This window comes from Panthera uncia, chromosome B1 (genome assembly GCF_023721935.1).
Source record: "Panthera uncia isolate 11264 chromosome B1, Puncia_PCG_1.0, whole genome shotgun sequence".
Classification (NCBI taxonomy): Eukaryota; Metazoa; Chordata; class Mammalia; order Carnivora; family Felidae; genus Panthera; species Panthera uncia.
In genome coordinates this window covers 150429378-150453635 of record NC_064811.1, presented here as the reverse complement: position 1 = coordinate 150453635, position 24258 = coordinate 150429378, and the positions used below count along the sequence as shown (strand labels likewise).

General features: G+C 38.4%; 1 protein-coding gene across 4 annotated transcripts in view; it reads right to left on the bottom strand.

Annotated features, from left to right (window-relative positions):
• The window catches only part of PRSS51 (serine protease 51), a 48076-nt gene that overhangs the window by 20087 nt on the left and 3731 nt on the right, over nt 1-24258 (bottom strand). For 2 of the 4 annotated variants that reach the window (XM_049631388.1, XM_049631389.1), the window contains exons 2-6: nt 18425-18629; nt 9281-9473; nt 8391-8650; nt 7260-7402; nt 6525-7080 (exon numbers count right to left, since the gene is read on the bottom strand). In XM_049631388.1, coding sequence (XP_049487345.1) covers nt 6784-7080; nt 7260-7402; nt 8391-8650; nt 9281-9473; nt 18425-18608 — 1077 coding nt within the window. In that variant the 5' untranslated portion in view covers nt 18609-18629 and the 3' untranslated portion in view covers nt 6525-6783. Of the gene's footprint in view, nt 1-6524; nt 7081-7259; nt 7403-8390; nt 8651-9280; nt 9474-17723; nt 17863-18424; nt 18630-24258 lie in introns of those variants that run through there. The other 2 variants (XM_049631390.1, XR_007457969.1) reach the window with 2 other exon arrangements.

The window sequence follows — 24258 nt, the reverse complement described above, 5'->3', positions numbered from 1 at the left end:
AATGCTCCACTCAAAAGACATAGGGTAACACAATGGATAATAAACAAGACCCATCTATATGCTGTTTACAAGACACCCACTTTAGACCTAACGACACCTTCAGATCAAAAATAAGGGGACGGAAAACCATCTACCATGCTAATGGTCAACAAAAGAAAGCCAGAGTAGCCATCCTTATATCAGACAATCTAGACTTTAAAATAATGACTGTATCAAGAGATGCAGAAAGGCATTATATGATAATCAAGGGGTATAGCCACCAAGAAGACATGACAATTGTAAACATTTATGCACCAAATGTGAAAGCACCCAAATATATAATAAATCAACTAGTCACAAACATAAAGAAACTCATCGATAGTAACACCATAATAGTAGGAGACTTCAACACTCCACTCACAGCAATGGACAGATCATCTAATCAAAAAATCAACAAGGAAACAATGGCTTGGAATGACACACTGGACCAGATGGACTTACAGATATATTCAGAATATTTCACCCTAAGGCAGCAGAATATACATTCTTCTCCAGTGAACACAGGATGTTCTCCAGAATAGACCATATACTGAGACACAAAACAGCCCTAAGTAAGTACAAGAAGATCGAGATCATACCATGCATATTTTCAGACCACAACACTATGAAACTCGAAATAAACCACAAGAAAAAATTTGGAGAGGTAAAAAATACTTGGAGACTGAAGAACATCCTATTAAAGAATGAATGGGGTAACCAAGCAGTTAAAGAGGAAATTAAAAAGTATATGGAAACCAATGAAAATGATAACACAGCCAAAACCTCTGGGACACAGCAAAGGTGGGCATAAGAGGAAAGTATATAGCAATCTAGGCCTTCCTAAAGAAGGAAGAAAAATCTCAGATACACAACCTAACCTTATGCCTTAAGGAGGTAGAAAAAGAACAGCAAATAAAACCCAAACCAGGAGAAGACAGGAAACAATAAAGATTAGAGCAGAAATTAATGCTATTGAAACAAACGAAAAAAAAAAAAATGTAGACCAGATCAATGAAACCAGAAGCTGGTCCTTTGAAAGAATTAACAAAGTTGATAAACCACTAGCCAGTTTGATCAAAAAGAAAAAGCAAAGGACCAAAATAAATAAAATCAACAATGAAAGAAGAAAGATCACAACCAACACAGCAGAAATAAAAACAATAATAAGAGAATGTTATGAGCAATTATATGCCAGCAAAATGGGCAATCTGGAAGAAATAGAAAAATTCCTAGATACATGTACACTACCAAAACTGAAACAGGAAGAAATAGAAAATTTGAACAGACCCATAACCAGTAAGGAAATTGAATTCATAATCAAAAATCTGCCGAAAAACAAGAGTCCAGGGCCAGATGTCTTTCCAGGGGAATTCTACCTAACATTTAAGGAAGAGGTAACAGCTATTCTCTTGAAGGTGTTCCAGAAAATAGAAATGGAAGGAAAACTTCCAAACTCTTTCTATGAAGCCAGCATTACCTTGGCTCCAAAACCAGACAGAGATTCCACTACAAAGGAGAACTATAGACCAATTTCCTTAATGAACATGGATGCAAAAATCCTCAACAAGATACTAGTCAACCAGATCCAACAATACATTAAAAAAATTATTCACCACAACCAAGCAGGATTTATACCTGGGATGCAGATCTGGTTCAATAGCTGCAAAACAATTAACGTGATTCATCACATCAATAATAGAAAGGACAAGAACCATATGATCCTCTCCAAAGATTCAGAGAAAGCATTTGACAAAATAAAGCATTGTTTCTTGATAAAGACCCTCAAGAAAGTAGGGGTAGAAGGAGCATACCTCGAGATCAGAAAAGCCATATATGAATGACCCAATGAGAATATCATCCTCAATGGGGAAAAACTGAGAGCTTTCCCCCTAAGGTCAGGAACAAGACAGGGATGTCTACCCTCACCACTGTTATTCAACATAGTATTGGAAATTTTAGCCTCTGCAACCAGACAACACAAAGAAATAAAAGGCATCCAAATTGGCCAGGAGGAGGTCAAACTTTCACTCTTCGCAGATGACATGATACTCTATATGGAAAACCCAAAAGATGCCACCAAAAAACTGCTAGAATTGATTCATGAATTCAGCAAAGTTGCAGGATATAAAATTAATGCACAGAAATCGGTTGCATTCCTATACACCAACAATGAAGCGACAGAAAGAGAAATCAAGGAATTGATCCCAGTTACAGTTGCACAAGAAAATCATAAAATACCTAGGAATAAATCTAACCAAAGAGGTGAAAAATCTATAAACTGAAAACAATAGAAAGCTTATGAAAGAAACTGAAGAAGACACAAAAAAAAAATGGAAAAAGATTCCATGCTCCTGGATAGGAAGAACAAATATTGTTTAAATGTTGGTACTACCAAAGCAATCTATGTATTCAATGCCATCCCTATCAAAATAACACAAGCATTCTTCACAGAGCTAGAACAAATAATCTTAAAATTGGTATGGAACCAGAAAAGACCCCAAATAACCAAAGCAATCTTGAAAAAGAAAACGAAAGCGGGAGGCATCACAATCCCAGACATCAAGCTATACTACAAAGCTGTAATCATCAAGACAGTATGGTACTGGCACAAGAACAGACACTCAGATCAATGGAACAGAATAGAAAACCCAGAAATGAACCCATAAACGTATGGACAACTAATCTTTGACAAAGCAGGAAAGAATATCCAATGGAATAAAGACAGTCTCTTCAGCAAGTGGTGCTGGGAAAACTGGACAGCAACATGCAGAAGAATGAACCTGGACCATTTTCTTACACCATACACAAAAATAAACTCAAAATGGATGAAAGACCTCAATGTAAGACAGGAAGCCATCAAAATCCTCAAGGAGAAAGCAGGCAAAAACCTCTTTGATCTTGCCCTCAGCAACTTCTTACTCAACACGTCTCCGGAAGCAAGGGAAACAAAAGCAAAAATGAACTGCTGGGACCTCACCAAAATAAAAAGCTTCTGCACAGCGAAGGAAACAATCAGCAAAACTAAAAGGCAACCGACAGAATGGGAGAAGATATTTGCAAACGACATATCAGATAATGGGTCTGTATCCAAAATCTATAAAGATCTTATCAAACTCAACACCCAAAAAACAAATAATCCAGTGAAGAAATGGACAAAAGACATGAATAGACACTTCTCCAAGGAAGACATCCAGATGGCCAACCAACACATGAAAAAATGCTCAACATCACTCATCATCAGGGAAATACAAATCAAAACCACCATGAGATATCACCTTACACCTGTCAGAATGGCTAACATTAAGAACTCAAGCAGCAACAGATGTTGGGGAGGATGCGGAGAAAGAGGATCTCTTTTGTATTGTTGGTGGGAATGCAAGCTGGTGCAGCCAGTCTGGAAAACAGTATGGAGGTTCCTCAAAAAACTAAAAATAGAACTACCCTACCACCAGCAATTGCACTCCTAGGCATTTATCCACGGGATACAAGTGTGCTGTTTTGAAGGGGCACATGCACCCCACTGTTTATAGCAGCACTATCAACAATAGCCAAAGTATGGAAAGAGCCCAAATGTCCATCGATGTATGAATGGATAAAGAAGATGTGATATATATATATACAATGGAGTATTACTTGGCAATCAAAAAGAATGAAATCTTGCCATTTGCAACTATGTGGATGGAACTGGAGGGTATTATGCTAAGTGAAATTAGTCAGAGAAAGACAAATATCATATGACTTCACTCATATGAGGACTTTAAGAGACAAAACAGATGAACATAAGGGAAGGGAAACAAAAATAATATAAAAATAGGGAGGGGGACAAAACAGAAGAGATTCATAAATATGGAGAACAAACTGAGGGTTACAGGAGGGGTTGTAGGAGGGGGATGGGCTAAATGGGTAAGGGGCACTAAGGAATCTACTCCTGAAATCATTGTTGCTCTATATGCTAACTAATTTGGATGTAAATTTTAAAAAATTAAAAATAAAATAAAATAAATGTTTTTGAAGAATTGAGGTGCCTGGGTGGCTCAATAAATTGAGCATCTGACTCTTGACTTCTGCTCAGGTGATAGTCCCAGGATCATGAGATTGAGCCCTGTGTTGGGCTCTGCACTGAGATTGGAGCCTGCTTGCTTAAGACTCTCTCTCTCTCTCTCTCTCTCTCTCTCTCTCTCCCTCCTTCCCTCCCTCCCTCTCTCTCTCTCTCTCTTTCTGTCTCTCTTCCCCTCTCCCCTTCCCACACATACTCTCTCTATAAAATAAAAAATAATAATAAAAATAAAATAAAAACAAAAATTTCAAAAGAATGACTCAGAGAACTTCTTAATGAATATGCCCTGAACCTTACCCCTAGAGCTCCTAATTTTGTAAACCTGAGATAAAGTCCAGGAATCTGCATTTTTACCAGACATCCAGGTTAATTCTAGTGGGTATCTGAAACACTGTCCTAATATATAAGCAGCAAAATTAAGAGTAACCTCATAGATGCAAACCCCAAGGACCTTCCAGGGAAAGCATAATAGCCTGAGAAGACTAGAAACAGAACAGGGAAGTATCTCTCAATGGCATGACAGAGAAGATCTCACAAGTCCCTCCATCTGTAGGATAAATGGCATCAAGAAGTGTGGTGTTTTAGTATTATAAGAGCATTTCAGATTCCTTCTTTTTTATCATTTAATATTTGGTGTGAGTTACATTTTGTTGAACTGCAAAGAGAACTAGCCTATATTATGTTTTTCTCAGCAGCTCTAAGAGGTGACACTTTATCAATGTGATGATTTCATCTGTCAACTTGGGTACCTTATAGTATCTAGTTGTTTGGTAAAGCACAAGTCTAGATGTTGATGTGGAGGTTTTTGGTTTTTTAAAGATATGATTAACATTGAAATCAGTAGACTTTGAGTAAAACAGATTACCTTATATAATGTGGATGGGACTCATCTAATCAGTTAAGAGAAAATACTTAGGTCCCCTGAGGAGAAAGGAATTATTCCTCCAGACTTTCCTCAGACTCCTGACTACAGCATCAATCTTTCCCTGGGCCTCCAGTCTTCTGGTCTCCCATACAGAGTTCAGACTTACCAGCCCCCATAATTGCATGTGCCAATTTATTCTATTCTATTCTATTCTATTCTATTCTATTCTATTCTATTCTATTCACTTATTTGAGAGAGAGAGAGAGAGAGCGAGCAGGGGAGAGGGGCAGGGGAGGAGGAAGAGAGGAGAGAGTCAGAGAGAGAGAGACAGACAGAGTGAGATAGAGAGAGAATCTTAAGTAGGCTCCACATGTAGCACAGAGCCTGATGTGGGCTCAATCCCACTACACTGGGATACTGACCTGAGCTATAATCAAGGGATGGATGCCCAACCAACTGAGCCAAACAGGTGTCCCCCAATATCTTTCTTTTTCTTTAATGTTTATTTTTTAGAGAGAGAGAGAGGCAGAGTGCGAGGGGGAAGGGGCAGAGAGAGAGGGAGACACAGACTCTGTGCTGACAGAGCCTGAAGCGGGGCTTGAACTCACAAGTGGTACCCAGGGCTCGAACTCACATGCCTGCGATCATGACCTGAGCCGAAGTCACATGCTTAACCAACTGAGCCACCCAGGCGCTCTCCCCCCACCCAATTTCTTAAATAAAACTCTAGTTTTCTCCCTCCCCTGCCCTACACACAATTTTTTTCTATTTTTCTGGAGAACTCTTAGTAAAATAATAATATCCCATGAAACTAATCACTATGAGACCCTTTAAAATATTCATAAATTTGGATGTGGCCATATGATTGTGACTCATACACATTTGAACACATGAACTTTACATCATTTACATCCTTATACCTTTCCAGTGCCTGATACACGTTCAGTATTCACAAGGTATCTGAATGAACTAATGTGTTTCTCTTTATGGACTCCAGTGGGACTGCATGTGGTTGATTGTCTTCTTTGCATCTGCTAATTCTGATCATGTCTATGCCAGGTAGACTTAACCAAGGAAGGACCTAGAAAAGACCCTATTACTCATCCCTGATTTCACTTTTAGCCCTGATCTTTAAACATTGTCTCACAATTTTCTAAAAACAAATTCTTATACTTTGTATTATAATCTGGCCACACAAGCTATTCTGTTTTCTCTGACTTTCTTGCCTTGAATTTTTATCCTTTCTCATTTTATGAGTAATGACTTTGGCTACTCAAGAGTGGCCCTTATTCAGTTATCCATGTCTATGGAAAGGGATGATTTTGCTGATTCCTCCAAGCCACTTCATTATGCTAACTTTTTATTTGGATATATTAAGGGGAGGGAAAGAAAGGTGTGGTCTTTAAGTCCCAAGTCATAATCATCCCACTTTCAACTCCAAACAGGACAAGAAACCCCTGATCATTACTCTACCATAGACCTTCCTTCATAAATGGCCCAGTAGATGAAAGCTTTTGTACCTCAGATGGGGAGCTCTCTGTGTTGGGGGTCTATGTAAAGCACTGAGCTGACAGAATTAAAGCTGGTCATTAGCTAGGTTATATTGTGTTCCATAAGAGAAGTAAAAGAAGTTACTTAACAACACAAAATGTTGGGGTGATGAAAGACCTCTTTTTAGTGTTGTATTTTGTCTTTATTCATTAGATTTGTGATATTTGGGAGAGCTGAATGTCTAACTTCCAGGGTCTAGCATAGAAGCTAACTCATAGTCTATGCTCCATTGATGCTTATGTAAAGATGGGAGGGAAGAAAGGAGGAGGAGAAGTGAGGGTGGGTCTAAAGCTTAGTGATTTGATTTATCACCAGTAAATATGGTCACAAGCAACATTTGAGAACCCAAACCCAACAGTAAGGGATACTGTGGAACATGAGGCAGGGAGCTTCTCCAGGCTCCTGAGATGGTGTAGGCTTTTCTCTCCTTTTCTGTCTCTTCCTGGATCCATGGAATAAATTGAGCCACAGACACAAACATACCAGGCCTCCCCCTGAAGCCAGATCTTATGCCCCAACTGAAGACACCCACTTGGAAGAGCCTCTGGGTTCCATGGATAGTACAGACCATAGGTGCCCCACTGTCTCCCTGAGAATGAGAGAATGAACAAGGTACAGTCTGCAAGGAATCAACAGTAGCTCTAGCAAGAGGGCAGGATAAGAGGGTCCTAGTGGCATGGGTTAGGGGCTTCACTCCTGAGCTTTCTCCTGAGAACCTAGAAAGTGGAGGGGCATATGGAGGATGGGGCTGAGGCAGGGGCCAAGTACCTGGCAATTGCCTTTGGTGCCTGGTTCCTTCCAAGCACAAACCATGTTCCTGGAGAGCTGATCTACCCTCTTGCTGCATTCTCTCCAGCTAATCTGCAGCACTCTCATCTTCTGCAGGTACATGTTTAAGTTGTCATGTTGGTCTGGGAAATGAGGAAGCTAGTGTGAGAATGAGTGCCAAATCAACCACTGAAGGTGACAAGCCTATGAATGATCAGGGTTGAAGTCATGGAATGATGCAAACACTTAGCAAATCACAATGTAGGAAGGCCTTAAAGGTGACCTAATGGAATGCTCCACTCAATCCAATAAGTGAATTCTTCATTTATGCTTATATTTATTCCTTTTGGGAAACTCATTTCCTCTGGAACAGCCTACTAACCCCCCTAGCACCAGCTCCTGCCATAAAAACATAGGATGAGTTTTCTCCATGCGCCCCCCCATCTCCCTACAGCTATGCTTGGTCCTTGTGCAGAGATTCAGAATAGCCCAGTTTCTTAGTGTTTTCCAATGTCTCTGCCAGGCCAGTGGAGGAACCAGGAAAATGACACACCTGTAAGAGCCAACTTGTGGAAGGTAAACAACTAATTCTAGAGGAACTTCTGGTCTTCCCCCCATCCTACTCCCACCCTCCCAGAGTTTCTCCCTGTTTGGCCAGCCTTGTGACCTGGGAAAGGAGTGGAGTCATTGATGACAAAGATTGGTTGGGGAATCACTGGCTCAGTTATCTCAGGATGATGGTCAACATGGACTTCATCAAATGATAAACATATGGGGAAGTTCACATTGTAAAACAGTCCATGGAGGAAGAATCCAAACTGGTTTTCTAAAGGCCTCTGGGCTCCAAAAAATGATAACTCTCATGTTTTGAGATTCTTCTATATTCCAGGCTTTCATTAGGGACCTTACAAGTACAATTGCATCTAATTTAATCCACATAATGGATGTGAGGGTGACATTGCTGTCATTATACAGATGAGAAAAGGTAAAGGTGAGTAAGGTGAAGGAGCTAGCTAGCTCAAGATCGCAAAGTTAGAGTAGTGAGGCCAAAATCTTCCAGAGCAACATGCTTTCTAGCCCAGGGAAACCTAAATGTAAGCTTTCTATGGATTTTTAAGGGAAGGCGCATACCATATTCATAAGCTGTCACCCACTCTGCCATCCAACATCTGTCCCAGATCCTTTCCTTCTTCTGCAAGCAGATGGGCATTTTGAAGTTAGTGAATTTTACTGGTGTGGCAAGCAGGAGCAGGGAGAGATCACTGTCAAGGTGGGGTGGTTTATAATCTTTGTGAATAATTATCTTCTGCACTTGCTTTCTCTCCAAGCGGACGTCGCTGAATATTCTGGTTCCCATGACCACAGTAACATTTCCCAATGCTATTTCTAACCTAAAAAATGAATATAATAACTCCAAATTATAATAATACTTACACTGTATTTCACACTTGTAGACAAATTTATCAACAGTACAATTTACAACTGAATACTGAAAAATCCAAAGCAGTGGGTGTGCAGTGGCCTAGAGAGTGGCTAGAGACAAGAGTGGCAGGAGTCAGCAGCCCAGACTCTGAGCTAGTGAATAATCAGCCCAGGGAAATTTCCTGGCTCAAGGAAATGGAATGAATAGATAGATAATAGAATGTGAATTCCTTGACAACAAAGAGTTTGACTGTCTTGTTTACCACTATATCACCAACACTTGGAATAGCACAATGGTAGGTGTTCATGAGTGTGTGTACAATGAACAAATACAGTGTGTTGTCTACACATGTGGCGGGCAGAAGGGAAGACTTGTACTTATTTTCCATTACTGGGTGCATAGCTACAACTAGAAGTCAACCTTTGGATATGGCTCACTTAGAAGGAGAAAGTGGGTGTAGAGAAGATACTTTCTGGTACAAAGCCAATGGGAACAAACAGAGTTCATAAGCCTTGTGCACTAACCCGTTAAGCTACCCGGCCCAGACAAAAGGTAGAGAAGATTTGATGTAAATTAAGACAACGCTTCAGAAACTTACAGGGTTCTTGGGAAGCAATGTGCAGCTGTCAAAACCCACCACTGATGTATGATTGAGCCTCCACAGAGGTGTTTCCGTGAGATCTGGATACTCACTTGCCATGGGAACTCACCTTCCTGGACTTCAAACAATTCATGGAATCGTAACAATGATGAGTTTGAAAAGGCAGGTCGGTGGCCACATTGAACTTTGTCTGAGAGAGAAATGGAAGAGCCATTTGTACATAATGAGCACTGAGAAATCCTTTCTATCTAATATTCCCAGCATCTTCCTAGCTTAGACTAGTGCTAAAGTTGAGTGAAATAAGTGAGCAGGCACAGAGGGGACAGGTCTCAGAAAACACTAACAAAACACACCTCCAATGTCTGTCCCTCACATTCAAAAATAGCCGTGAGACCTGGAGAAGTCAGGGTGGAGATTCATTAGAGCTGTTAAGGGGTTGAGGTGACAGTATGAAATGGCTAAAGATATGCAGGATCCATTCAGGAGATTGCAACCATGCAGAATTGGAAAAAGAAGAGTTAATATCAAGAATTTTAAACTATGCCAGAGGAATAACTACAAAGGGCCAAGAGGACTCCAAGAATACCATAAAGTTAGGGGAGAGTGAAAGGACTCAACTTGGCAGGGGAGCTCCTCCCCAAGGTTGGGGTTCAGAAATCACTAGAGAATGTGTGTTTGCAGCCCAAGGGAAAATAGAAGTTTTTAAGTCCCTATTGCTATTAAAGCAGGAAACACCCCTCTGAAGTACAGCTGGAGTGAGGCTGGAACGTCCCTTCTAGTAACAAGTAGACAAGAGCAGGTGGGAACTTAGGTGTCAAGAGACTGTTCATCAGCCAGGGGTGTCAATGTCTATGTTGGAATTGCTGCTGTGAGGGGGTGTAGGAGATTGGAAGGATTGGGGGAGATGATCAAAGAAAAAGATATGACCACAAGGTGGCAGTAGCACACACATGCTTTATTTGAACAGGTTTGCATGCAGTAGAAGCCCATTAACAGCCTGAGACCATCCAGAGGCTAAGGTATGAGAGCTACCATCCAGAAGGGGAGGAGAACAAGGGAACTCCCAGGTGAAAGAGATCAGAGAAGGAGCTTAACATCTAGGTAATATTGCTCAGCGGCACAAATGGGAGTCTCTGAGTCAGAGAGCAATGAAGGGCAGCAGTGGTGTGGGGTGTTTATAATCACAGGCTTTATCATATCTGTGACTAGCAGATATTGGATGCAGTTTCATGGGGTATGCAAGACAGGCAGGCTCTAAACATCTAAACTGCTTAGTTATGTTGAAAATAAATGGATGTGTAAAAAATTAAGTTTGGGACCAGCAGGCTTTGAGCTAATGGGTATCAGCTTGATATGAAGAAATAAACAATCTATGGTCTAGTAGACAAAAGCCATTTTGGGGGCCATTGATATAACAGCAGATCACTAAACAGGGGACAGGGTCAAGCTTATAGAAGGACCCATGGCAGGAGCCAAGCACTATTGGATGTCCTCTCCCTCCAACAGTCATATTGTAGGAGCAAGGAAAAGCAAACAGAAGCATGCCAGACAGAACCAGGAAAAATCGCCTTCCTTCTGCAGTATCTTTCTAGTACTTTCTACTGAGGATAATTTTTTGTTTTACAGGTTAATTAAGATATAACTGACATATAACAGTGTGTAAGTTTAAGATGAACAGTGTGCTGATTTGATACATTTATATATTGCAAAATGATTACCACCATAGCGTTAACATCTCCACCACATCCCATTATTACCATTTCTTTTTTGTAGTCAGAACATTTAAGAACTCCCCTCTCAGCAACTTCCAAGTATATAATACAGTATTATTAACTATAATCACCATGTTATACATTATGTCCCCAGAATTTATTCATCTTCTAACTGGAAATATGTATCCTTTGACCAACCTTTCCCCATTTCTCTCACCCTAGGCCACTGGTAACTACAATTCTACTCTGTTTCTATGAGCTTGTTTTTTCCAGATTCCATATATAAGTGAGATCATAAAGTATTTGTCCTCCTCTATCTGAATTATTTCACTCAGCATAATGCCTCAGGGTCCATTCATATTGTTGCAAATGGCAGTATTTCCTTATTTCTCATGGCTGAATAATTATCCATTCATCCATTGAAAGACACTTAAGTTGTTTCCATAATTTAGATGTTGTGAATAATGCTGAAATGAACATCAAAATACAGACATCTCTTTGAGATCCTGTTTTAATTTCCTTTGGATATATACCCAGAAGTGGGATTGCTGGATCATACAGCACCTCTATTTACAATTTTTAAAGAAAACTCCATTCTGTTTTCCATAGTGGCTGCATTAATTTACATTCCTTCCAACAGTGCACAAGGGTTCCCTTTTTTCTACATCCTTGCAAATACTTGTTATCTCTTGTCTTTTTGATAAAAGCTATTCTAGCAGGTGTGAGGTGATATCTAATTGTGGTTTTGATTTGCATTCTCCTGATGATTAGTAATGTCAATGTATCTATTCATGTTTCATGTGTCTAGTTAACCATTTGTATGTCTTCTTTGGGAAAATGTCTGTTCAGTCCCTCTCTCCATTTTTTAAACAAAAAAATTTGGCTATTAAATTATATATTTATATTCTTTATATATTTTGGATATTAAGCCCTTACTGGGTATTTGATTTGCAAACATTTTCTCCCATTCAGTAGGTTGTCTTTTAGTTTGTTGACTTTTTCTTTTGCTGAAGCATTTTAGTTTGCTATAGTTCCTCTTATTAATGTTTCCTTTTATTGCTTGTGTTTTGAGGGTCACAACCAAAAAATTTTTGTGAAGACCAATGTCACAGAACTTTTCCCCTTTGTTTTCTTATAAGAGTTTTATTGATGTTTAAGTCTTTAATCCATTTCAAGGGAATTTTGGTGTGTGGTATAAGGTATTCATTCATGTAATCATCTAGTTTTCCCAGAACCATTTATTTAAGAGACTGTTTTTCCCCACTGAGTATTCTTGGCTCCGTGTCAAATATTAGTTGACTATGTATGTGAGAGTTTATTTTTGGGCTGTCAATTTTTTCCCACTGGTCTTTGTGTCTGATTTTATTCACTATAGCTTTGTGTGATGTCTCCAAGTTTATTCTTTCTCAGAATTGCTTTAGCTATTCAGGGTCTTTGGTGATTCCATACAAATTTTAAGATTTTTCCTATTTCTGAGAAAAGTGTTGGAATTTTGGTAGAGATTACATTGCTTCCATAGATGATTTTGAGTAGTATGGAAATTTTAACAATATTAATTCTGATCCATAAAAATGGGCTATTTTTCCATTTGTTTGTGTCTTCAATTTTTTTCATCAAAGCCATAGTTTTCAGCGTAGAGATAATTCACCTTTTTGGTTAAATATATTCCTATTTTTGATGCTACTGTGAATGGGATTATTTTATTTCATTCTCAGATATATTATTGTTTGTCTATGGAAATGCAACTGATTTCTGTGTGTTGATCTTGTATCCTGAAAGTTTACTGAATTCATTGATTGTTTTTTTGGTGGAATATATGTATTTTCTATATATAAGACTACATCATCTGCAAACAAGACAATTTTACTTTTTCCTTTTTAGTTTGCAAGCCTTTTATTTTATTTTATTGCCTGATTTTTCTGGCTAGAACTTCCAGTGCCTTGTTGAGTAAGTGAGAATGGGTACCTTTGTCTTGTTCCTGGTCTTAAGAGGAAAAGCTTTCAATTTTTCTCCATACTCCATTGAGTATAATATTAGCAGTGGGTTTGTCATATATGGCCTTTATCATGTGGAGGAATGTTCCTCCCATACCCAATATGTTGAGCATTTGTATAATGAAATGATCATGTGTTTTGTCAAATGCTATTTCTGCATCTATTGAGATTTTTATCTTTCATTCAATTAATGTGGTGCATCACATGTATTGATTTGTGAACCTTGCTTTCATCCCAGGGATAAGTACCACTTGATCATGGTGTATCCTTTTAATGTGGTATTGATTTTGGTTTGCTAATATTTTGTTGAAAATTTGTATATCTAAATTCATTAGGGATATTGGTCAGAAGTTTTTTTTTTTTCTCTTATATCATCCTTATCTGGCTTTGGTATTAGAGTACACTGGCCTTGTGAAATCAGTTTGGGAATATAATGAAATAATACAATTAGAGTTCTAAATAATTTTTTTCAGATGAAATTTAACTGAGGTAAAAATGGCCCTCATAAATTAAATAAAAAGTATTATGTCCCTGTGTCTAGTGAGTTCAGCTGATGTAACTTAAGCAAAGCCATGTCCCATACTTGAGGACCTTGTTGGGTGCTTATTCCCCAATAAGTACCTCTGAAAGTCACTTCTTGTTTTTCATGTTAGTTGTAGAGGCCACCAAATACATGACCTAAATATGTGTGTAAAATTCATACTTAAATTTGTAATTTTATGCTAAAACTTTATATTATTAAGATTCTAGATTCTATTGTGTGTTAATAACCACTGGGAATGGATTAAAATTATCTAAAAATTCCTTACAAAGTTGTTGAAACATCTAAATGTGATTCAATGTAAAATTCAAACTAAAGTATTTTCATCAAAACATGTCAGTATGCTTTATAAGTTCTTATTGAAATCCAGAAAATATTTAAAAAATAGAAACCTACTACTCTCGTATTAAAGTTTTTTTTTTAATTTTATTTTTTATTTCGTATGGAAGTTTTAACAGTCAACTGTTTTAAGATGTATGTTCTGTTAATTCCAAATATTATTTAGGTTACATTTTATGGTATTCTTAATTGGCTTTTAAATATTAGCTTACTAAGGGTGCTTGGGTGGCTCAGTTGGTTAAATGTCTGACTCTTGATTTTAACCCAGGTCATGATCCCAGGGTCATGGGATCGAGCCCTACATCAGGCTGTGCACTGAACGTGGAGTCTGCTTAAGATTCTCTCTCTCTCTCTCTCTCTCTCTCTCTCTCTCTCTCTCTCTCTCCCTCCTTTGAGAGGGAGACACAGAATCTGAAGCAGTCTCCAAGACCTGAGCTGTCAGCACAGAATCTAACATGGGGCTCGAACTCAGGAGCCACAAGATCATGACCTGAGCCAAAGATCATGACTGAGCCACCCAGGTGCCCTGATACATTGCATTTCCATTTTTATTCGTTTTGAGATTTTAAATTTTCTCTTTTGATTTCTTCTTTAACCCATTGGTTGTTCAGAAGTGCACTGTTTAGTTTCCACATATTTGTAGATTTTCCATCTTTCCTTTTCTTCATTTCTAACTTCATTCCATTGTGGTCAGAAAAGGTAGTTGATATTATTTCAATGTTCTTAAAACTTCTAAGATTTTTTTTTGTGTTTTATCATATAATCTATGCTATAGAAGGTCCCCTGTGCACTCCGGAAAAATATGTGTTCTGCTGATGTTTGATAAAACATTCTATATATGTCTATTAAGTTTATTTGTTCTGGATTATGATTCAATACCAATGTTTTCTTTTGATTTTGTCTGGGTGTCCTATCCATTGTTGACAGTAGGATGTTAAATTCTCCTATTGTTAATTACATGTCTATTTCTCTCTTTGTATCCATTAGCATTTGTTTAATATATTCCAGTGCTGCAATGGTGGGTGCATATATATTTACTATTGCTATATTTCTTGATGTATTGACTTTTTATTTTTATTTATTTTTATTTCTTTATTCTTCTTTTTTCTTAATTAAATATAATTCATTGTCAGATTGGTTTCCATACAGCACCCAGTGCTCATCCCAACAAGTGCCCTCCTTAATGCCCATCACACACTTTCCCCCTCTCCCCCACTCCCATCAACCCTCAGTTTGTTCTCAGTATTTAAGAGTCTCTTATGGTTTGCCTCCCTCCCTCTCTGTAACTTTTTCCCCCCTTCCCCTCCCCCATGGTCTCTGTTAAGTTTCTCAAGATTCATATATGAATGAAAACATATGGTATCTGTCTTTCTCTGCCTGACTTATACTTTTTAATCATTATATAATATCCTTCTTTATCTCTTGTTATCTCTTTTGGCCTAAGGTATATTTTGTCTAATGCAAGTATGGCTACCTTCGCTTTTCTTTTGTCTTCCACTTGCATGAAATCTCTTTTTCCATCTCTTTACTTTGAGTCTAGGTGTGTCTTTAGAGATAAAATGAGTTTCCTATAGGCAGCATATAGTTAAGTCTTCTTTTTTTTTTTTTAATCCATCCAGACATTCCGTGCCTTTCCATTAATTAATTTAATTCATTTCATATTTAGAGTGACTGTTGACATGTAAAGACATACTACTGCCATCATTTCATTTGCCTTTTGGTTGTTTTGTATCTCCATTGTATCTTTTCCCCTGTTTCTGTCTATCTTTGTAAAGTGGTTGTTTTCCCTGGGGATTTGGTCAGTCTCCCCTTTTTTTATGTTTTGTGGCTCTACTCTAGGTTTTTAGTTTGTGGTTACTATGTGGCTTACATAAAACACTTCATATAAAAAATGTTGATAGCACCTAATCTTCATTTGGCTATAAAAGTTCTACCTTCTTACCCCTTTAATTTTATATTTTTAATGTCACAATTTACCTTTTCTTATTCTGTGAATTCATTGAGAAATTATAGTAGCTATAGTTATTTTTAATGCTCTTTTCCTTTAGCCTTTATAATATAATTAACACTGCATTCTAATATAGAGTGCCAGTTTCCTAATTCTGACTGTTTGTTTTTCACCTTTGCTAGAGTATTGTATACTTTCATTTGCTTTTATGTCACTGATTAGCATTTTTGTTTTTTTCATTTCATCCTGGAGGACTCTTTTCAGCATTTCTTACAAGACAGATCTAGTGACGGTGTACTCTCTCAGCTTTTGTTTGTCTGACAAAGGCTTTATTTCTCTTTCATATCTGAGGAATACCTTGCTGGATAAAGTATTCCTGGCTGGCAAGTTTTATCTTTCAACACTTTGAACATGTTGTTCCACTCTCTCCTGGCCTGTAGATTTTCTGCTGAGAAATCTGAAGATAGATGAATGAGGGTTCCTTTGTAGGTTACTTTCTTTTAAAAAAAAAAATCTTGAACTCAACTTGTTTGTACATAAAATTTGAAACTAAATGGGTTGTATATCTAAATGTAAAATATGAATAATAAGCTTCTAGAAAATAACATAGGAAAATATCTTTATCAACTTGGGATGAGGAAAACGTTAATTTAAGACAAAATCATATAAATGCTGGAATAATGGCAGCTAACAAATTTTCAGTATTTACAAGGTGCCTGGCACTGTCCTCAGAACTTTATGCATATTTAACCCTCACAGTAACCTTAATATTACCATTTTACAGATGGAGAAATGAATACAAAGATATTTAGTAATTCATTCTGAGATGACATAGCAAGTATGTGGAGGAAATGTAATTAGTTGCAGACATTCTAACTTCAGAGCTCACATTATTCTACAGGTCTGATCGTGTTTATAATCTGGGATGAGAAGATCTTTCTAGCACATCAAATAAAAGCTAAGAACCATAAGTAAAAATATTGATGAACTTTTACATAAATTTAAAACTTTTACATTTTGTCCAAAATAGAGTTTGAAGAGTGTTGAAGAATTAGGAGAAAATGTTTTGCAGCACACATAAGAGACATAGGGCTAATGTCATTAAAATTTTTTTTTAAAGTTCCTACAAACCAGTTTACAACACCCATTCAAGTAGGAAAAATGAGAAAACTATAGGAACTTGTAATTCTCAAAAGAATAAATCAAAAATGTTACAAATAAGGAAAATGTTACAAATACAATGTTTACAAATGTAAAGGGTGGTCTTGTGACCAGATACATTTCAGAAATACCAGATTAAATAAAATTGTTCTATTTTCTTTACAGTGAGATTTCTCATAACTTTTACTTTGTGAGTATCCACTGTGACTCTACAGAAAAAGTAATGAAGAGAACATTTCTAAATCTTGTCTAACCATAAGCTTCTAATAGGACAAGGGGTCTACAGAACATACTTGAAAATGCTGCATTCATTCACTTGTTCTTATAATAATAGTCCTATAACTTTTCCCACTTTATGAGATTACATAATCTAATACGGGTTGTCTAAATTAATAAGGTCTTTATTCCACTTATTCCACTTATTCCATAGTGGTCCCAGCACTATGCTGGGCTCAGAAAGGTGCTTAATACATTTACAAAGAGGGGAGTGGGGACTGGAGAAGCAGAGGCAATTGCTAATGTAACTCCAAGTCTCCTATATTTCCAGATCCTGGGGGATCATTTTAAATGGCATTATTCACTCAGCTCAAAATATCTACTTTGATTAATCAGTTGGGATCTCCTCATTTCCTGAGCCATTTGCTCTAACTCAACCTTCCCTCAGAATTCTACATCAACTCTACAGGAACCAGGTAAGAGGTTGCAGGCCTCTCTCCATCCTCTGCTCTGTTAGCCTGGCACAGACCTGACTCTTCTTGCGCATGCCCCTTGAGTGCCATGAGCAGTGGAATTAGAAGCTGGAGCATCTTCTTTTCATTCCAGTCCAGAATTGCTCAACCTATGCCTCTAGCCAAAGCTGATAAAGTGCCAGCTGCAACTGTTTCAGTTGGGGCCATCACAAATACATGGCCAAGCTGGTCCTGGGTGACATCATAGTAAGTCTGGGGTTAGAGAGGAAACAGGGGATGCAGGAAAGCCTGGCTTAATGAATCTGTGTGACCAATCCTTCCCTGTATTCCCTGTGCAGTGGGGAATAAAGAGATACCATGTTAGGCAAACTTTAATCTGCACACTCCCTTCCCGCTTTTGACTCTGAGCCTCTTGAGGAGCCACATAGTCTACCATTTGCTTTGGCATCAAAACTTCCTTAGGTAAGTTTTCATATGTTTTATCTCAAAGCCCGCTCTGACTTTTTAGAATATTTAACTGTCTTGTGACATTAATGGGGAGAGTGGTGGAGTGAAAGTATGTCATATAGTCACATATGCATGAAAAGATTACTCTGAGTATAACACAGAGATTATTTTAGAGAGGATGAAACTAGAAAAGAGAATAAAATTTAAGAAGTGGCTCCAGAAATGCAGATGAAAGATGGTGGTGGCCTAAAATAGTAAAGAGGGTGGGTGTATTAGCATGCCAAAGTTACCATAACAAAATATCACATACTGGGTGGCTTAAACAGCAGAAATTTCTCAGTTCTGGAGGCTGGGAAGTCCCAGGTCAAGTTTGTCAGCAGGATTGGTTTCCTTCTGAGGGCGATAATGGAAGAATCTGTTCTAGGCATCTCCCCTTGGTGTGCAGATGGCCCCCCTCTTGCTACCTCTTCACATGGTCTTCTCTCTGTGGACATGTCCTCCTGGTATCTCTCCCTCTTTTTGAAAAAATTTTATTTTAATTCCAGTGTAGTTAACATACAGTGTTATATTAGTTTCAGGTGTACTATATAGCAATTCAACACTTTTAGACATGATCCAGTGCTCATCACAAGTACACTCCTTAATCCCCATCACCCCTTTCAACCATCCCCCACCTATGTCCCCACTGGTAACCATCTTCCTCTGTTTATAAGAACACAAGTCATATTGGATTAGACATAATTTTAACTTAATCATCTCTTTAAAAACCTTACCTCCAAATATGGTTACATTCTGAGGTACTGGGGGCTGGGACGTCAACATACAAATTTTAAGAGGGACACAGTTCAGCCTGTAACAGTGGAGTTACCAAGAAACAGATGCAATTGAGAGATACTAAAGAGGTTGAATATAAAAGTAATGTGATCAATGAGCTGTACAGGATGAACAGGCAGGTACAAGTACAGATTTGAAAATTAGGGGTAGAAGTGTCAGTTGGAAAGTCATCCATTTATTGAAATCACCGGAATGAATGAGATTGTCCACTCAGAAGGTGTGGAGAGAAAAGCAAAGAGGGCCTAGGTCTGAACCTGGAAGAACTGCCCACATTTACCATCATACAGAGGAAGCAGAGCTGGAAAAGGAGACTGGCAATTGTCCGAAGTACTATAGGAAAATAAGAAGAGGGTGTTTACTGTGCAAAATAGGACTAGAATGTTCCAAAGAGGAGCAATGCCTCCTGATTAAAGATAACCCCTCCACGTGTCCTCTGAACCTCGCCATCCTCCCACATCCTTAAGAATCTGATATTATCAACTATATACTCCCTTCCTTGTCCTCATGCTCCTTTTCTCTTCCACATCTTTCTCATCCCCATTTAAATGTGTTCAAGTCATTTCCACCTTAAAACCTTCTAAATAAACTACAGTCTCAAAATGCTCTCCCTCTACTCTGACTTACTCTATAGCTACCACACTATCTCTTCCCAGGTACAACAGTCTTTGTAAAGAATTTAAAGAATGACTATATGAGAGGTTAAATAAGGAAGTGCCAACTGCCTAAAGTAGCTGTTGTCTACAAGTAAAATAAGAACTCCTATTTTCCTTTATTCTCACAACAGTTCTGATAACAGATGTATGGGTTTTTCCACATCAAGCACTTCTCCAATTTTTAGTGGATATTGAATGGGTGTTCTACAGTTGAACTCAATTCTGACAACTAACTACCTGGAGTTAGTGCAGACCCCACAGGTTAAGGGCCAGTCCCACAACACTGCATCCACTTCAGATGCCAATCACAAATCTAGGTTGTCACTTACACTTCTGACTGACCCTCTATATATAAATCAGGAGTTCCTACGACCCCCCACCTCAGTTTCAATAATTTGCTAGAATAGCTCACAGAACTCAGTAAAGTGCTTTACTCACTATTACTAATTTATTATAAAGAATACAACTCAGGAATAACCGAATGGAAAAGATACATAGAACAAGGTATGGGAAGGAACATGGAGTTTTCAGGCCCTCTCTAGGTATGCCCCTGTTCCAGCACCATCATATGTTCACCAACCCAGATGTTCTCTGAGCTCCTTCAGTTAAGGTTTTTATGTAGGCATGATTGGCTAAATCACTGGCCACTGGTGATTAATTCAATCTCCAGCTCTGGGGCTGTAAGTTCTAACCTTCTAATCAGGAGATCTTCTAATCAGGAGATCAGTTCTCTATCCTAAGGGGTTTTTCAAGTCACCATATTAACATAAACTCAGGTGTGGTTGAAAAAGGCTTGTTATGGATAAAAAAAGAGACACTCCTTTCTTCTTTATCACCTGAGAGCTACTTTAGGGGCCACGACGAGAACCACATATTAAAACAAAGATGCTTCTATTGTTCTTAGACTTAATAAATTACAAAGATTTTAAGGGTTCTGGCCAGGGACCCAGATGAAGACCACAACATATATTTCTTATGATATTACAAGATTACAACAATATTCCTCAGTTACCTACAAGAATCCCCAGTTACCTACAAGTCTCCCTAGCTACCTAGAAGGCTTTCCAATTATGTACAAGTCTTGCTCCCTCATTCCTTAAGGTCTCTTCTGTCACCTTGTCAGTTAGACCTCCCCAAACACTCTGTTAAAAACACCTGCTACCTTCCCAATCTGCACTCCCTATACTCTTTCCCTGCTTTATTTTCCTATAGTACTTATGATCATCTGATAGAGTCTATATCTTCAGGATTTATTTAATTTCTTTCTCTTCCACTAGACTATAACCTTAGTGAGGGCAAGGGCTTCTCATTTTGTATTTACTCCTACATCCCTAGTTGTTAGAGAATTGCTTGGTACATATTAGACAATAAATAGTTGGAATGAATGAATGAATGAATGCCCTGAGAACAAAGGCTGGCCTCCCACTCAAGGTAGTTTGACATGGGAATGGTGTGCTTTTCCCTGATGAGTTGTATTATCTTGAACAAGTCAAAGTTTTTTTTCTCTCTCCTCATGGGTTTTTCCAGAGGATGAGCCAAAATAATGTGAAAATTAACTATGGCTATATGTCTAAAAGCACAATGTGGAGTAGTAATGGACTTGGAGCTGGGAAGAACTGGGTTTGGATCCTGGCATATTTAGAGTAATTAGTCAGCATTATTCAGGTAAACAGAACCAATAGGCTATTATATATCAAACATGTAATGATTTATTATTATAAGGAATTGGCTCATGCAATTATGTAGGCTAAGAAGTCCCATTATCTGCCATCTGCAAACTGGAGACCCAAGAAAGCCATTGATGTAGTATGAAGCCAGAGAGCCAGAAGGCCAATGGTGTAGTTCTAGTCCAAGTCCAAATGCCTGAGAAACAAGAAAAATGGTGATGTAAGTTCTACTCCAACTCTAAAAGCCTGAGATCCAGAGGGTTAATTGTGTAAGTCGGAGGGCCGAAGGCTGATGTCACAGCTCACATAATCAAGCAGAGAGAAAAATTTCCCCTCTTCCACCTTTTTGTTCTATTCAGGCCTTCAAGTGATTGGAAAATGTCTGCCCACATTGGGAAGGGCCATCTTCTTTATTCTATGGACAAATTCAAATGCTAATCTCATCTGAAAACACCCTCACAGACACACTCAGAAATAATGTTTAACTAAATATCTGGGCACTCCATGATCCAATCAAGTTAACACATAAAATTAACCCCTAGATCCAGTAACTTGTGATCTGGTCTGGTTCCTTAACTTGTCCTAGGTTGCTTTCTTCACTGTGAAATGAGGAAAGGAGATAACTTGGTCTAGTTTACAGAGTTGTTCTCCAGATTAAATGTGATGGGAAATGCAAAACCTTGACATGCAGGAAGCCATCAGAACCAGCCAGTGCCTTATCCTTCCACAACGCCAGGTACCTCACTCAGAATCCAAGAGGGTTAGATGTAAAGATGACCTCAGAGACTGTATACCTAGGACAATGATCATGATCTTCCCCTGACCAAAAATGCAAAGTTGGTGATTAACTTGTAAACTGGACTCCAGAACACTACTGCATCATCACAGCAAGTATCTTTGGGATGCATTACAATGCAGTTGTGGACTGCATGTGTGTATCCCCCTCCAAATTCATTTGTTGAGACCTAACTCCAATGTGACAGGATTTGGAAGTGGGCCTTTGAAAGATAATTAGGTCATGAGGGTGGAGTCCTCGTGAATTGGATTAGTGTCCTTATAAGAGACAGGGAGAGATCTCTCACTTGCCATGTGAGGACCCACTGAAAAGGCAGCTGTTTGAAAACCATGAAGAGAGCCCTAAGAACCAACCATACTGGCACCCTGAGTTTGGATTTCCAACTTCCAGACTATGAGATATAAATATCTGTTGATTAAGTCACTCAGTCTAGGGCACATGTAGGCCTTGAATAACATGGATTTTTAACTGCACAAGTCCACTTACACATATTTTTTCCAATAAATTCTGTGGAAAAATTTTTGGAGATTTGCAAAAATTTGGGAAAACAGACAAATTGCATAGCCTAGAAATATCAAAAAAATTTAAAATTTTGGTGTGCCACAAATGCACAAAATATATGTATATACTAGATTATTTTCTCATTTACTGCTATAAAATACACACATATTTCTTTAAAAAGGTTAAAATTTGTCAAAGCATAGGCACACAAAAATTATAGACCATACATGGAACAATTCACAGTCAAATAAGAAATAATAAGTAAACATAAAAATGCAGTATTAAATCATAACTGCATAAAATTAACCCTACTGTATACTGTACTACTGTAATAATTTCATAACCATCTCCCATTGCTATTGCAGTGAGCTCCAGTGTTGGGAGTATCCACTTAAAATGCTGTGATGCCAAGCTGTTGTCTTTCCAGTAAATTGTATATTGCAGTAAAAAGTGATCTCTCATGGTTCTTGTGTATTTTTCATTATGTTTAGTGCAATACTGTAAACCTTGAGTAACACTATACACCCATATGAAGTGTTACTAGTGATACTGATAGTGATCCCAAGAAGCAGAAAAAAAGTCATGACATTACAAGAAAAAGTTTCTTTCAAATGTATCATACGCTGACATGTGCAGCTGTGGTTGCCCGCCATTTCCAAGATAAATGAATCCAGCATAAGGACGTTTGTAACAAAAAGAAAAGGAAATCCATGAAGACATCACTGCAGCTATGCCAGCAGGTGCAAAAACCTTGAACTTTTTGCAAAGTGCCTTTTTATCTCATATTAAAAATGCAGCTTTCATATGGGTGCAAGATTACTATAAGAAAGGCATGCCTCTAGCCTCTAATATGATTTCAGGAAAAGCAATGTCATTATATAACAACAAAGCAAAAGGAAGGCAAAGGATCTAAACTGGTGAATTTAATGCCAACAAAGGATAGTTTGATAATTTTAAAAAGAGGTTTAGATTAAAAAATGTCAAGATAACAGGAGAGCAGCTTCTGCTGACCAAGAAGCAGCAGATGAGTTCCTAGATGGCATTAAGAAAAGGACACCTACCAGAAGAAGCCAAGATGGCGGAACAGCATGGAAGTTTTTTGTGTGTCTCGCATCCATGTAATACAGCCAGACCAACACTAAACCATCCTGCACACCTATTGGAGGATTGGAGGATTAACACAACAATCTGCACAACCTGAACCACAGAATTCACCAGGTATGCGGCGCTGACAAGTGAACTTGGGGAGTGAGAAGCTGCGGGAAGGGAGGTGCTTCTGCGGGTGGAGAGAGGTTGGAGACCAGGGGGAGAACACAGGAAAAGCACCCCTCCCCAAAAGCAGCTGGAGAGAACGTAATAAATTGGAAATAGCCGCAGGGACTAAACTAAAAAGGGAGAAAGGAGAAAGGAGAGGGTTGGAATTCCATTAAGACTGTAAACAAGGGAAGTGCAAAGGCTGCAACTCCACAGCTAGATACCTGGCAGTGCTTTGCCTAATTCAGGGGGAGGTATTTCAATTGTAGTCTATAGGAATGGTACCCACTGGAGATGTGGCTGTGTACAGTGGCTCTGTCCCCACCTGTTCCCCTCCATCAGTTCAGGCATTTTGTAATCTCCTGTTATAGTGAAAAGGCTTGACAAAAGAGAAAAAATGCTGGGCAGTGAATGAGTATTTCACAAGAAACAGGGCCCA